A 16,178-nucleotide genomic window follows, 5' to 3' on the forward strand; every position below is an offset into this window, starting at 1 on the left:
GCATCTGCAGAAAGGTAGAAGTGGGGAAATACTGTGCAGGGGCTGGGACAGCGTGTGCAGGGAAGGTTCAGGAAACCTTATAGCAGACCTGCATATTGGCTTGCTGTTGCTCTCTGGTTCCTAGCCTGGATTTTGGTTTACAGAGGACAAGCTATTCTTTTAACTGTTAGGCAGCACGTTTGTGACAACAAACAGAGCCCTTGAAGAGCAGAAAGGCTAACCCTTCCATAATATGGCAGTTGTTTTTTTTTTGCTATTCCTTTTCCCCCCTCCCAGCCAGGGGACTGAGGTTACCCCTGATTATTGTCTGGTAAATTCGCAAGACAGTGCCGGGACCAGAGGGATGTCAGCAGCCTGGGGTGAAGGAGGGAGGCCTGCAGCCATTGAAGGGCTGTGCTGTACACCAGGTACCAGAGGAGGTGGTGGAAAGCAAACCCTTCCTCCAAAGTAGCGCCAGCCTGGCCTGAGCCAAGGTGGGCACACCCTGGCCTGCATCACACAACGCTGGCTGCACCACCCCAGCAGGCTGAAAAGATCTTTGCAAAGGAACAAACATTTGCCTGGCATTCTCAGGAATTTACCCCCAGCAAGGGGTCTGGGAGCCAGGCTGCTCAGCAGTGTTGCCGTCCAGCCCCAAATAACCCAAGCTCTGACCTTGCAGGGACAGTTGTGTTGTTGCCTCCACGCTCCCGGACTTAATGTAGCCCTTGTGGTAGAGAAAGCCTCACCCTGAACTCTCCATCTAGCAAAAAAAAAAAAAAAAAAAAGGGTATTTTCCACTCAATATTCCTTGTGAGGGATTCATAATTGTGCAAAAAGAGGTTTTATTGTATTCCTACAGCACTGCTATCTTTTGTACTCCCTTAATAAGGAGTTGGCTTTTCAGCTGGGGCAAATCGTCAGCAGAGGTGAGCCCCTTTCCCCCAGGCGAAGGCCTCCCCCCAGCCTCCTGCTCTGGAAGATGGGGGTACCCCAGACCCGGCACGCAGCCTCGTCCCCCCGAGCAGCCCCCCTCAGCAGGTGCTGCTCCCCGTGCCGGCAGCTCCTCGGCAGATGTCTGCTGGGCCCTGGCCAAGAGCAAGGCTCACCGGGGTCATTGATGCAAGTTTTTTATTCCTTTCATTATTACAACGCACAGAAAAAGAAAGAAAGGGAGAGATTATGCACCTCTGAAAAAGAAATTAATTCCACTTTGAAGTGAGTTGCAAAACAAGAGAAAAAAGACCCAAGAAAGAAATCCTCCAACTATAAGCAAGGCTGTGCCACACTGCTCGTTGATGGGTCTCGGTCTCCTTATGGCTGAGAAAATGTATAGTCATCTCTCGCCTCAGGGCTGTTTGCAGCGCAGTAAATGGACTTGTTCAGTTTAATTGGAAGACGAGTAGTGATTGTGTTTTTGTAACCTATTAGACTGCACTGACTCTTGGTCTAGGATTGCACTCAAAATGACAGTCTGGAGTATGAGTGAGGGCCTCATTTCTACTCCCCCTTCATCTTGATTAAATAATGATTTGAAACAAAAAAAATCCAATAAATATATATCTTGAGTTCCCTTGAGGGCAGCAGTGGGTCCCCTGCTGAAAGCTGGAGAAAGCAAAGTTCACTGGGACTATTTAATTACTTATTAGAGAGGGGGGAAAAAAATCCAAATGTTCTCATAGAGAAAATTAGATTCATGAAAGAGCAGACTCATTTCAAGACACCCTAGAAAAATAAAAAGCCATTAGAATTCAATTGAGCTCTGCACAGTATTTTCAGATGTGGTGCTCTGTTTCCATCTCCTCTGGCTGGCATGCCTTTCAGAAGCAGTAAAATGGGACCAGAAGCAAAGCCAAGGTCATCAGATGGGGAATTTGTCCGAGCAGAGAGGCAAGTTGAGCACCTTGAGACTTGTGCTGAGAAGCTGCTGTGTTCCCCCCGGAACCTGCCTTGCCCTAGCCAGACCCTCCAGCCCTCGCAAGGACTGTGGGCTCCATATTTCACTGATATCCACATGTTGCCTCTTCCCAGAGTGCTGCTGCCACAGATGTTGAGCTACAGAGGAGCTGCTTGATCTCCCGGTCATTTGACAGAATTTGTGATGTGCTGACAACAGTTGCCACTTTGAAGGTAGACTTCAGCGAAGGCAAAGCAAAAGCAAGGTCCCAGGTCCCAGGTCCCAGCAGCAGTCTTAAAAGCTGTTTTAGAAATGCCAAGAAACTGCTGTATTTCTTGGCAGAAAGAAAGGTCTTTGGGTTCAGACCGGGAGGGAACAGAAGCGAGGTGTTTGTGTGTTCGATGTGTCCCTCGGAGCAGCCCCGTGCCCCCTCCAGGCCGTTCCTGCTTCTGCAGCGAGGGAGGACCTCACACGGTGGTTTTATGCCTGCAAATGAAAGGTGGTGAAAAGCTGGTTGACTCTTGGTTAGGGTTCAGATCTAATGCAAATCATAACCCATCTCTTTTAAAACAATCTGGTGCCATATTTGAAAGCACAATCCTATATCTTCTGGGATGCGGTTGGGGAGAGAGCGGTGGTTCCTAGCAAGGTTCTCTCAGGGCTCTGGATGTGGCATCAGGGTTTCAGAAAGAAATGGTGAAAACCAGAGCCTGATACCTGGCTCTCTTATGCTCCTTTGACATTTCAGTTTGTACTGGAATAAACAAGGACTGGTAGAGGAGTGTTAGAACTGAGAAGTAGCAAGGAGCAGTACCAGATGCTGAAATGAGGACTTGCAATGTGTGTCTCCATTCATTCCTGGTTGGGAACATTTGGGAGATGTTTCTGCTTTGTCCAGTATTTCTGCGTTGAAGGTGCAAGTTGGCTAGTGAAGACGGATCACTTCATTTCCCATGTCTGCTGCTGGGGATCCCGATGCCTCCAAGTTAGGACTGAGCATGGCTTAGAAGTTAGTATGGAGTGGGGATGGGGAGTCCCCAGCTCCGGTACGGATTTGCTGGGATGAACTAATTCCTGTCCCTCTGTCCCTTATCCCAGAAGCAGTAATGCCTCTCTCCTTGGCAACATAGGAAGTATGTGGAGATCCTCTAACTCCAGGTGTTTTCAGAGGGTGAGGATGTTATGGGCAGTCATCATTCTGCAGACTGTGTGCCGAGAGCCGCTCGGTGTGTTGGCAGCTCCGCTCTGGTTTCAGTCACTGCTGGTGCAGCACGTGTGTCTGAGTCAGCTGTCCCTGTCCCAGTTAGCACCTCTTGAACTAGGTCGAGAGCTACCCCCCCAGGGACACAAATCAGATGCCACTGGCAGGAGGGTAGATGTGAAGGCACCATCTGATGGGATGAAGGAACTCCATGTAAAAAGTGACACAGTTGGGTCTGTAGCCCTGTTGCGGATGAGAAAGAGCCCTGTCCCTGCACCAGCTGGTCCAGGGCTAAGCTCTCCAAAAGGGACTGGCCCAGTCCCTGCTGTGTGACAGCTGATCCGAGTCTCCTCTGCTCCCTGAGATATTACCAGCCTTGCAATGTGGTTTTCTCTGCTCAGAATACCCCATATTTGTGAGTGCATGGCATAGAGGGAGGGCATTGTGCGCCCCAGAGTGTGGTGTGAGGACATGTGCAGGTGTTTGAGGGAGCACGGATTGCTGGGAACATGTTGGAGGACTATCCCGAGCAGAGGGAACCAAACCTATGTGTCCACACTCTGAAGACCCCAGAACAAACCTTATGGGTGGGAATGAGGAGAACAGAGCATCTGAGTGAAAGAGGAGGTGGCCACATGAGAGTGCAGATGTGCTGGGTCCACGTTTGGCCCTAATTCTGACCCCATTGCAAGGGCAGACGTTAGCACTAACATCACCTCACTCCCAGTGCCGGTACATTCCTGGACTGGCTCAGAGAAATGCCACTGGAGTTAAAACTGACCTATAAAATACTCAAATGATGTAAATCCCCTTGGTGGTGCTCAGGCTCCCAGACAACAGCCCTGCCCAGGGCAGCCTACGTGGGTTTGGGGTCCTTGCTGACCTGTTGGTTCAGCAACCCACGGAAACCCAGCCAGGGTAGGGTCGAACCCTACGCAGAGGCTGACAGGAGCAGGGCTGTCGTCCCCTTCCCTGTAGGTCTCCAATACAGCACAGGGGGGGATATTTTTCCTCCTCTACTTTATTTTTTTTTTTACTTCTTCCCTCACTTGAGTGCCCTTTATCACTTCCACGAAACCCAAGGGGATTTAGTGCAAGCTGCGACTTTTCAGCACAAGTGATCAGCCTCCAGGAACAGGCTGGACGGCCTAATTTAAAGCAGAAGGAAACAAAAATGAATAATAAGTGAGACAAGCAAGGAGACAAAAAGCAGTCGTGACATTTGCATAGAGGAGGCGAGCAAACAGTTGGCAGTGTGGATTGAAGAGAGGGTTTATGTTTTTTTCATGTAATTTGAGACTAATGATGGACTTATGTTGCCCGCTCTTCCTTTTTTCTTACACCTTACCTACTAAAGGAGGAGTTCTTGATGGGTAAGTGGATGCTATCCGCAAGACACCAGGGAATTTATTAGAGGTCACTCGAGCGCATTAGCTATATCTTCTTCAGGGGGAAAAAAAGCACACAAAGAAGTATCTGTATACCTTTTATTTCCAGAGGGATTTTTCTTTTTTCCCTCCCCCTCCTTTTTTTTTTTCCTTTTTTTTTTCTTTTTTGTTTCAAAGTGATAAGCTTGTTTATTTGCCAGTTTTTACTTTGTACAGAAGCCCTTGATTTGATTTTTTATTTGCTTATTTTAGTGACATTCGTTCAGCCTCTTTATTAAGGAAGCTTAACAAATTTGCTCATTTAAGATTTTGTTTCATTTTTGTTTTCTTGCCAAGGATTATGTAGGGTTTTTTATATGTATATACCCATCTTTTTTTTTTCTCCCCCTCTTTAAGGTTAAATAAGGGCTTTGTCCTCTGTTACACCATCTTATTCAGTTAGTTATTTTGATTCTTTGGTTGCCCGTTTACTTTGTTGAACTCTTTTGTTTAACATGAATCGCATGCTGATACTCTTTGCATGATCTCTAAATCTTCCCATTATTATAGCAGGGGGAAAAGAAGTTTCTGCTTATTGTGGATTTCTCTCAGGGATATATGCTTTTGTTTTCTTCTCCTCTTTCTTCTTTTTCTTTCTTTCTTTCTTTGTTTCTTTCCTTTCCTTCTGTTTCAGTGCATCATGATGGTAAAATTTCTGAGTTTATTTAAAAAAAAAAGTGAAGTAAAACCAAAAACACCCCCCAAAAACCGTTCAAACAATGCCAAATGGCTTTTTTGCTTTCAGATCTCTCAGTCAGGGTCTTCTGCTGACCTCTTTACCAAAACAGACAGCCCGCCTGGCAACCTAGCCAGCCAGAACGGAGAGTATCATGAATATGACTCAGGAAACGATACTTCCTCCCCTCCCTCCACTCAAACGAGCTCATCCAGGTCAAAGGACAGCCAGGAGAAAAGAAGTCTAGTCCATGATGGCTTTGGCCATGCCTTCTCGTCCGGGAAGCCCAAACTGGCCAACAGCGATAACAGCTCTGATTCAGGAAATTCCTTCACCAGTTGCTTTTCCCAGACCAAGGGAACAGCTTTGGAAAATCTGTCTCCAGATGCCCAGGGACAAGACCGAAGGTCAGTGATTACCAGTAGCTGCTGCTGGCAGCCAAATACCTGGTACGTTGTTGTTCTGTATCTCCTGCCCGCTCGCCAGTTGCAGTGGTGAGCTAGCAGGGAGGTTTCTGTGGTCTGGAGGCAGTTAGATATAAATCAGACCCACGGTCTTGCCAGTCTGGAGCCCACAACCCAGCGATGACCAATACTGTAGCCTGAGGAGGAAGATGAAAACCCAGCCATCACGCCCCTGTGCTGGCTCTTCTGGCATTAATGGGGCTAATGCAGGGTTTGGCCCTGGGTCGAGCCGTGTCCTGAATGCAGCCCTGCTCAGCTGGGCAGGACCAAACCAAAGAAAAGAGTTGCTGACCGTACTGGGCAAAGTCTGGAAAGGTGCATCAGGGGTTGCTGTGCTAATTCTCCCCCTCCACTTACTGTGGGGAAGGGGAGCGGGGTTCATTTTTGCTAAAACCATTACAGGCTGTTCTTTCACCTGTCCAATGAGCCAAATCCAGCCTGCTCCTTCCCAGCTCACTCAGGACTGGTCATGGGTGACTAGATAGCATCTCCTGAAGGTGGGGGGCACAGGGAGGGGCACGTGCAGGATAACACAGCAGCAGCTCTGTGCGCTGGGGCCACAGGGCATCAGGGCCGGCAACAGGAGCCAAACCACCATCCGGTGCCACAGGTCATCATCAGGAGAGGGGAGTCAATGCCAGCCTCCATCACCGCCTCCCCTTCCTGGGGGTTTGCCAGGTGATGTTGGGGATGAAGGCGCTGAAGCGCGGTGGCTGGTGCCCAAGGCTGTGCTCGGAGGTGTTAGGGAGCTCTTCCAGCTCAGGCCCTCAGGTCTTAAATGCTGAAAGTTAGAGCCAGGATGTGGTCTGGGGGTGGGATCACTGGATGAGGGAGGAGAGGGAGACAGGGGAATTGGTGTTAGGAAGAACAAGCCCTCGATTTTCAGTCAGAGGGTAAAATTTTAGGGCTGTATATACTTTTCACATTGTGATTCCAGTGGGAGAACTCAGACTTCTCATGGGTGGAGCTGGGATTGCCCCTGGCTCTGCCTGTTGGGAGGCTGCCTCGCTGCTGGGCTGTAACCCCAGTTCATACCCAGGGTGCTTCTGGAAGTGGAGGAACTCACGCAGCCCTGTCCAAAGGCAACGGGATGTGCCCGCTCGTGCTGCTCCACAGCCAGGCTGGGGCACAGGCCCTTGCCCTGCCGCACTCTGGCTTTCCCTTGTGTCAGCTCCCTCCCCAGGACCTGCTTGCTGCCCTGACCCAGGCTCTGCCAACCAGACGCCTCTGGTGTGCCAGGCATGGGGCAGAAGAGCTGCCCCTCACACCACCCGAGACCTCTTCCACAGCCCTGCCCTGGCACAGCCTGGAGGGTGAGCACTTGGGCTCTGACCCACACACACATGGGGTCTCCTGCAACAGCAGCCTGGGGAGCTGGGAGGTCTTCTTTATCCCCATTTGGGGAGTGGGAGGATGGGAGTACTTGTTGGTTGGAGCATGGTGCTCCCCTCAGCCAGGGACCAGTCCCAGTTCAGCCACAGCTTCAATGACTGTCCAAATATATGTTCGCAGGGGGTGCCTGTCCTTGTGCCTCAGCTGTTCAGAGGAGAAGAAACGAAACTTCCTTCCATCCCCAACCCACAGCTCCCTGCTGAGGCCGTGTTCCCGCAGCGAGTCGTACACCAGCACGGGCAGATCCTCCCCCAGTTCCAGCCGCTCCCGCTCCTCACACCACAAGGCCTCTCCCAGGTACTCCCGAAGCAGGTCCTGCTCTTCGGGAAAGAGGTAAGGCCAGCTAAAATGGCTGTGTCTGTGATCCTGGGCAATGTCTAACTCTTGCAGGCTGGCAGGCTGCGTGCAGGAGGAGGTGTCAGAGTTGGGAGTGCCGAGGGATTCACGTGGCTTGGGGTGAACTGGCCACTCAGAGTTGATCTGAGACCATGAAATATGGGGTATCTCTTCCCCCTGAGCCCAGATTTGGAGGAGTCTGGTACAGCCTTACCCTCTAGCGTCTTTAACTCTTTTATGGTTCTTGCCTATCTCCAGGTCTTCTTCACGTTCCCCCAGCTATTCCTCCAAATCCTGCAAAAAAAGTCCTGGGAGCAGGAGTTCAAGACCTCGTCGGAGCCCCAGTTACTCCCGCTACAGCCCTAGCAGGTACAGCTGTCTCCTCATGTCATATCTGCTGCCTCACGCTTTCCTACTGCCTCCATCACTTGTTTGGACTCCAGCACACTCTCTGGCTCCTTCTGCCAGTCCCAAACTGCTCCCTCAGCTTCCTCACTGGGTGCTTTAGTCTTCAGCGCCGGGGTGAGAGGGAGCAGGGGGACACGGAGTAAGGCATAATGCAGTATGTTATGTTGGCCCCCAGTCCAGTGGAAATTTCTCAGCATTTATTGCCCCAGAGCTGGTGCTGGTTGCAGAGGGAAGAGCCCAGAGATGTGAGCCTTTCGCTGTGGGAAGAGTGATTTCCTATAGTCAAGGACTTGCCCTGCCTTGATTCAGGGGAATTTCACTCTCTCAAAGCGCTTTCGGGGGTAGGTTGCTGGGAGAGAGGCCTGGTTTATCTCTAGCATTGAAGCATCACGGAATCTCACCCTTGGAGCGTGAGGCAGGTGAAGTGGCTGTTCCTCCGCTCTGAGCCCTTGCAGGGAAGATGCTATGCAGCCGAGAGTGCGCGGGTGGCTGCTCGATGGTGTTTGCCGGGGCCTCGTGTGAGTGGGAGATGCCTTGTAGGAAAACCCGGGGAGTGCCCCTCTCTATCGTGCTGGTGTAAATGGTGGGCAGAGCGTTGGGCTGCCCACAGCTTTCATCACCTGAGGAGCCCGTGCCAGCCAGCGGCCCCGGCAGCAGGGCTGCAGCCCTTGTCAGAGAGGGATCTCATTGCAGCAGGGACGGACACTCCGCTTTTCAGAGTCGCGGCTCTGCCAAAGAGTTGTCAGGCCCTGGGAAGTGCCCCTGCGGCGTGCGCAGATGCCAGGTACCCTCGTGCTGGCACTCACACAGCCTTGCAGGGGGAAATGCAGTCCGGGCTACTCTACTCCCTCCACACCCCACAGAAAACAGACATCTCACAGCTCAGCTCCGCTCTAGAGGTGCCTTTGGGCAGGTTTTTCTGGTAACATCTCTGCCACTGTGAACATTTTGCACCCTTAAAATGTTACATTCCCAGGGTCTGATTCTTGCAGGCCATGACAATCCCTGCACTGTTGTAGGAGAATATTTCCTGCATGCAAGCATGAGGCCCTTGACCTGTAACACGTTGCTTTGCAGATGGCATTGAGCAGGGTGTATGAAGTCAGCTACGCTCCACGGAAGGGCCTGTGCTGACGTGTACAGGAATTTAACAGAGGAGAAAACCATAGCAACACCGGCACTCCTTCTGGCGAGCCATGCGGAGCTGCACAGCCCGGCAGGGATACCGGGGGCCCTCCGCTCACGTGGGGCCTGCTGGCAGGGTTGTTCTCGTCTGCTTCTGCAGCACAGCCAGCAAGAGCAATTTTAGTAGAGCTAAATACTGAGTGCATCCACAGATACAGGTACACGGAAGCCATTGTAGCTCGACAGCATGGGGCCACCAGGAGACACTGCTGAAACCACCAGACTCAGTTAGTGGGTGTCCATCTGTCCAGCCAGATGAGTGACTCTTTGTCCAGCTAAGCGAGCGTGCGCAGGGCTGATGCTACCAGAGCATTTCTGTGCCTTCACGGGTCATTGCCTCCATATCCAAAACCCACCCCACAAAAACTCAGCAGTGACAGTTTCCAATTTGTGTCTTCCCCAGAGACCGCGAGCGAGAGCACAAGTATGGCTCCAGTGAGAAGGAGTCGCACAGGGAGCGTGACCGCCGGCGGCGGCGATCCTATTCACCCCTGAGGAAACGCAGGAGAGACTCTCCCAGCCACCTCGAAGCTCGGCGCATCACAAGGTAAGGGGACGAAGTCCTGCTGTTTGGAGACAGGCTCAGCTGGCGCTCCCTGGGCAGAAGGTGGGATCTCCTTGGGTCCCAGCCCTTGCCAGCGGAGGTTTCTCCAGGAGGAGACCGGTTTCCCTGAGCCTGGGCAGCAGGCCCTTCTGCCCCTCCTAGAGTTTAGGGATTTCCAGCTAGAGGCAGAGGGAGGATGGGGGGGGGGGTCTTATTTAACAACAAAGGAAAAAAGGCAGATGAAGGCAGAGCAGGGATTCACCTGGCAGGTGTCAGAAGCATACCCTTACAAGCTTTTTGTTTCACCCTCTCCTGCGGTAGATGTCCCACACTGTAGAGACAGTCAAATATTGACTCTAACCTTCACGCTGAAGGCTCTTTGGGACAAGAGCCTGGCCTCAGACTTGGTGCTTTGAATCCCAAGGCCCACTGACTACCTGTTCTCTTCCTTTTTTAACTTTTAAGCAAACACAATCACATTTTGGGGGAGTGTTGTGCAGAGTAAAAAGTGCTTTTGGGAGATTTTGGCAGTAAATCAGTCCTTGTGTTACCAGTAACCCATGTCCTTCTGTCCCCACAGTGCCCGCAAACGCCCCATCCCCTACTACCGTCCCAGTCCCTCCTCCTCCAGCAGCGCCAGCAGCTCTTCCTCCTGGTACAGCAGCTTTAGCCGCTCCCCGAGCAGGAGCCGGAGCTACTCCAGCTACCGGACAAGCCGGAGCCGAAGCTGGAGCAGCAGCAGCGCCGAGGGCAGGAGCCGCAGCCGGAGTTCGGGCCCCAGGAGCAGCCGCAGCAGGAGCAGGAGCTATGACTCAGGAGGCAGCTCTGACAGCCTGCGTCGCTAGGGAGTGCCACCGACGGCACGCGTGCCGGTGTCACCTCCAGATTCCTGGCATTCTCCGCTTCCTTTCTCACCTACCTGGCCATCGATAGCAATCATCCCTGATACTGATGCGGTGGCAGTGCCGGGTCCCCCTTCCCCAGTTCAGAGTAAGAGCCCCCATGCGCCCAGTGCAGCCCCTTTGCCACCTCGAGGAGCCGGTGGATCCGTCCCAGCTCCCCAGGGCTGGACAAAGGGTCGGTGCTTTACAGAGGGTCTGTCACAGACCTGCTCCATCCTCCCAGAAGTCCCCGTCTCCCCATCGCTGCCACTCTCCGAAGCACTACCAGCTGGTCCAAAGGAAAGAATTCAGCTCCTTGTTCTTGTGCCAAACCAGGAGCCAGCAAGTTAATTTCTGTTGGAGGGAGAGACCCAGTTAAGGAGGAATTTGCTGGGAAGTTTTGGTGATGAGTGGGGGTGACCTGTCCCCACCCAGGCAAGTATCAGGTCCCTTGGCTCTTTCCTCCAGACCTCTTCCATGAGAGAATATTTATTTATTGCCAGTCAGCCAGTCCCTACTATAAAAAGAAGGCTAGAAATCCTTCCTGACGTAATTCCTGGGGAAAAAAAAAAAAAAGCCATTCCCTTCTTTTTCCCACCCTTTCCTATCAGATACGCATCATCTTTCGCAGGGTTGTTTTATCCCCCCCCAGCACTGTGACTTGCTTGCGAGCAAACTGCTGAGGTCTGCAGCAGACCTGGGGCCGGTGGGGTAGGAGGGAGAAGGGAGCTGGCGCCGTGCTGTGATCCGAGGGTCCGGCCACGGCATGGGAGGTGGGGGCCGTGGGGTTCCCTTCTCAGAGGAGCCCTCTTGCAGATTGGGTTTAGGTTTTTCTAAAGGAGCCTTGCCCGTGGAGTGCAATGCTGGTGGGACTGTAAGGAGATAAGGAGATAGCCTAGCTGTGGGGTGTAGTGAGAGCCCACAGGGTTAAAAGGCATTGCATGAGCCAGGGGACCCCAATTCCCCTTCCTCGCAACAGGCAGCAGTTTTAACTGTGCCCGGAGCATTTCAAGGAATCATTTCTCCTTGAGCCCAGGATTAGCAGCTGCAGCAGCCCCATCACAGGGCCCGCACTGAGCTGGGGCACATGCACTCCGGCCCCAGTTTGTTGCTGGGAGGATGGAGCAGTGCAGGGGGACAGAAAGGGCCCCCCGCTAATTGCTTGTTTTTCCAAGGAGCCGCGGGCAGCGGCAGGAAGGCCCTGCCTTCCCCGGGCAGCCCTGGGGTTTTGTCTCCCTGCCAGGCCTGCCAGCCCAGCTGCCTGCGCAATTACTGTGTTTTGCAGGGCAACAAAAGGCTTCTCCCAGCACAGGCTGAGCTGGTGCTGAGGAGTTTCTTTCTCTTACAACACCTGGGTGCTTAGAGACGCTAATTTGGGTCTAAGACTTCCCGCCCTCCCTTTTTCCATCCCCTCCCCTTCCATCCTGCATGATTATTAACGAGTTTGGGTTTAATGAGTCAAGGAGGTGTGTCATTTAAGTGTCACAGAAGAGGGCTAAGTGGAGCCGGCATCTGCTGGAGGAGGAGAGGGGGTAGAAATGCAGATTCCCCAGCTAAAGAGTTACTTGGAGCCCCCAGTCCCACTGCAGCAGGTAAAGAGGCACAGCGGCGAGCGGAGGAAGGCCAAGTGCCGTGTGGTGTTCTGGTGGAGCCGGGTGATCGCCTTAGCAAGTGTATAAACCTGTTACCTGTTGGAAAGTACAGCAGTGTGGGGTGTGTTTCCACCTGGGTGGTACGAGGGGAAGTTTTATGCCAGGGGTCCCTTTTTCCCAGTATCCTTCCTATTGCTGGTCCCCCTTGTCCTGTGCCTTCAGCCCCCAAAGCCCCCCCTTTTCCCAGACCCTCATCCTCCGCCTTGCTCTCAGCAGGTGAGGTGAGGATGAGGGTGGCCGAGGCAAAGAGCTGGGCACTGGTATGGTCAGTGGCTTGGTGGGGACATGTGTCCGTCTCCTGGGAGGACATAGAGAAAAGCATTCCTGGTGGGGGTGAGGAAATGCTCTAGGGCTGTGATCAAGGGATCAAAGACGGGGTGTTCTTGCAGCAGGGTGCCCCTGCCCGGCCCTGACAGCAGCCCCTTGGCCATCCTCTGCAGTGAACTCCCTTCTCGTAAAGGGCTGAAAACCTCACGCTTCTTCCCCAAAGAGTCTCTCCCAGTTTGGCGCTGAAACACCCCACTGTTCTGCTCCCCAGGAAGACCTAAAGGCAGCGATGGGACCCCATATCCCAAATCTACCAGTGTTTTGAGAGCAGCCTCATGCCCCTTAACACACCCGCACATGTGCATCTGCACCAGGGAAGCAGCGCGCCAGGAAGTCAAAAAGGAAAAGAAGAGGGGCTTTGTGCAACTGGTGTAAATATCAAAACACAACATTGACTTGAGTTCCTCGTGGCTGGGGACAGATGATCAAAGCACCGCATCAGGGCAGCAGCACCTACCGACCGCGGGACAGGAGATGACTCCGAGGGTTGCGCGGGGCTGAGAGCGGCTGTCCTACCCGTCCGGCTGATCCACGCTTCAAGGACTGCCTCTGCTTGTACAGTCCGTGGCAGCTAAACGCTCCTGGGGTTTCCCGAGCAGACTTGCATTGGAGTAAACCTCTTTATTTATTTATTTATTTATTTATTATTATGATTATTCTATTTTTAATTGTATGTCAGAATGGATGCAGGTGGTCACCATTACCAGTATTTATTTATTATTCTTTTTTTTTTTTTGAACAATAAGTTATTTTTAGATCTGTTTGTTTGTTTGAATGTCTCCATGCCACTGTTCTTGTGTAAAGGTTTACAGTGCTGGCCCCTCTCGGCGATGTGGCTGGAGTGACGGTCGCTCCTGCTGCCAACGTGTCCCTTCGGCTGTGCTCTCTGGAGCGGGACGGAAAGCATGCGAGGGCTAGAGGGTGCAGGGCAGAACTGTTTGTCTGTTTTCATGTTAAAATCTACGGTTTCTCATTAGATTTGTGCAGGAATGTGATGGATGTCACCAGAGAAGTGGGTCTAGGACCTCACGGAGGTGACAGCGAGGGTCTGCTTGCCAGCCGGCCGAGTGAAGGGGAGTTTGCAGCACTGCAAGGGGAAGTCTCGCCCCGGTCCGTGCTCGCGCCGGCGGGGTGCCAGCTGGCTGCTGCTGCTGTTTCCCTTGGCTCCGCAGCCAGCGCACAACCCGAAACCGAGCAGCTCTGCACAGGCACCGCTGGTTTCCCTGGGAGGATGCCGTCGCTAGGACTCCCCTGCCGTGTTTATCGCTGCGCGATGACCCACCCATGGAAAAACTAAAGAAATGAGACCGTGAGAGAGTGATCCGTGCTGAAGGTGCTTGCAAAATCCAGCTTCTGGTGACAGGACCTAACCAAGTCTGTGTGTGTATGTGTACGTGTATGTGCGTGTATATGGATATGTACATATGTGCATATACATATGAGTTTTCCTCAGTGGTGGTATTTATTTTTTAACTTATTTAAGATTTTTAGTACAACCTGCAACATCACCCTCTCTGTTGGTGGACAACTAGGTTTTTGGTTGGTTTGCGAGAAGCCCATGAGCTTTTCTGTCTCTGTGCCTTCTGCCATTGCTTTTTTTAAATGTTGTTTCGTTCATACATCACTTTTATGGATTTTTTTGCTCCACGTCTGGCATCTCAGAATGCTGCTGGTGCTCTCTGCAAAGAGCAGTGTTCCCTGGTGGAAAGGCACCTCGGCCATTTCGGTGTAGGTGAATCGCTGCTCGCACGAGGGATGCCCAGGGCTGGGCGCAGCCTCACCCAGAGGCTTCAGGAAAATATCTCCACCATTTTTTGGAGGCCCTATCTCAAAGGTTTTTGCTTTCCTCAAACTTGGAGGCTCTTTCCCACCCACAATTTTGTTTCCATCCCACAAGCGCCCCGGTTGCCTTTCCTTGGCAGAGCGCTCATTGCAGCACCCTCTCCCCATTGCAGTCCCCCTCACCCCAGAGCCATGCCGTTGGCTCTCCCCGCTCCCTGGACCAGCCTTGGTTCTGGGTTTGTCACACCGAGCGAGGCTCATCCCTCGTCTCCCAACCCCGGCGTTGGGGCCAGGCTCCAGAAAACCCAGCAGAATCTCTGCAGGTTTGCTGGAAAGCAAAGATAAGGGATATTTCAAAGCACTGTTGTGTTATTTCTTTTCTTCACGGGTTACAGCACTTGGTTGAGCTTTGCTTTATGTTCACTGCAATTTTTCTCAATGTTTTTGTTGTTTTGGGGGACTGAAGTTGTACCAAACTTGTCTGCAACAGCCAATCACTGTTATTTTGCTATGCATTGTACATATATTGAACAGGCTGAGAAGATTTAGCCTCTATTTAATATTTATTTCTTCTATTTATTGAGCATTACCTTTAAAAAGCTATTTGGGCCTTGCCGTTGAGTCCATGAAGGTAGGAGCCTTTGAGGTGTTGCCATATACATTGGAGAGAGGTTATCAGGTGAATTACTGAGGCCGGCACAGAGGCATCTGGCAGACAAATTGGGCTCATCTAGAGCTCAACCACTGGTGATTTAAGGAGAAACCTCAGATGGAGATGAGCAAGGCAGGGGAAAATCCTCCATCTTCTTGGACCAGCTTCTGTTGACAAATCACAACCCTCTGGAAAGGTGCTGGGCGTTCAGAGATGACAGGCCAGCTGTGGCGGAGGAATAACCTTGCTCTTCGTAGGGCTGCTTGGTTCACCAAAGATCCCTGGAGATCTCTGATCTCCCACCACTGACCCTCTCTTGGCTCTCAGTGGTTATTGGGGGAAGGGAGGACTTGCTGCCCTTTCATTGATGCGAGGAAGGGGATAAAGTTGAAGTGACTTGCCGAGGTCTCTACCAGGAAGCAAGGATGTCCACCCTGCCCCATCCTGAGACCCTTGTCCTCGTGCCATGTCCTGCTTTGCCCCCTTCCCCGAGCTTTGTGCCAGAACCAGTAGCTTTGCCCAGATGTGAGCTTGGGAAAGGTGGCCAGGACAGAACTGGGGAGGTCTCTCCTGTTGTCTCCAACATGACCCAGAGCTTGCTGCAGGCTTCTACCCCAGCTTTGAAAAAAGCATGGGATGTGCTAAAAATCGCAACCTGCCCCAGTGTCACTCCATCTGTTGTCCTCTTCATCCGAGTGGGAAGTGTTTGTGCCCCGTGGGCAGAGCTGCCTGGGCTGGCGGAGGGTGGACATGGCTCCGGCGTTGGCAGGCAAGTGCCCGGTGCTGGGCTGTTCCCGTGGAGCTGGCCAGGAGCTGCAGAGCGCTCAGCCCAGGCTATCGGGGTATTTGAGAAAGGGACAGATTCAGGTGCCTAAGTGACGACTTTGCCCTTTAGTGCCCAGTGGGGTGTTATTACCTCTTTACCAGAGAATAAATAATTCTCATGACTTTTGCTGCTACCTGGAAGTTTGCACATGACCGGGAGGGTCTCTGAAGTACCGGTACATCTGCTGTTGTAGGAACAGCTTCATGGTCGAGCATCCCAAATTTTGGGCTATTGCCTAGAGAACAAGACCCTGAACCTCACCGGCCTGGGGGCAGCTCTCCGCCTTCGAAACCCAGGGAATGCGAAGATCTAGAACAAATGCCAAGATGGGAGAAAAGCCGCAAGGGAAATGGTGTCTCTGTTTTCTCGCCTGTTGGTCGATTCCTTACCAAATGACACCAGCGCATCTGTTCATTTGACTTCATTGTAAAACTCCCTTTGCTCTCCATCGAAACACATACTGTATTCTTCAGTCTTCCTGGGGTATTTGAGTTGTTAGTCTGGTTAGAAAAAAAGGTTCCAATAAAGGTTCGGACAGTATTTCCTTCT

General features: G+C 52.2%; 1 protein-coding gene across 4 annotated transcripts in view; it reads left to right on the top strand.

Annotated features, from left to right (window-relative positions):
• The window catches only part of SRRM4 (serine/arginine repetitive matrix 4), a 48,037-nt gene extending 31,859 nt beyond the window's left edge, over window positions 1–16,178 (top strand). For 3 of the 4 annotated variants that reach the window (XM_054844912.1, XM_054844914.1, XM_054844913.1), the window contains 5 exons: window positions 5,250–5,587; window positions 7,157–7,369; window positions 7,631–7,741; window positions 9,369–9,512; window positions 10,090–16,178. In XM_054844912.1, coding sequence (XP_054700887.1) covers window positions 5,250–5,587; window positions 7,157–7,369; window positions 7,631–7,741; window positions 9,369–9,512; window positions 10,090–10,354 — 1,071 coding nt within the window. In that variant the 3' untranslated portion in view covers window positions 10,355–16,178. The remainder of the gene's footprint in view (window positions 1–5,249; window positions 5,588–7,156; window positions 7,370–7,630; window positions 7,742–9,368; window positions 9,513–10,089) is intronic. The other variant, XR_008579586.1, reaches the window with a different exon arrangement.

This window comes from Grus americana, chromosome 16 (genome assembly GCF_028858705.1).
Source record: "Grus americana isolate bGruAme1 chromosome 16, bGruAme1.mat, whole genome shotgun sequence".
Taxonomy (NCBI): domain Eukaryota; kingdom Metazoa; phylum Chordata; class Aves; order Gruiformes; family Gruidae; genus Grus; species Grus americana.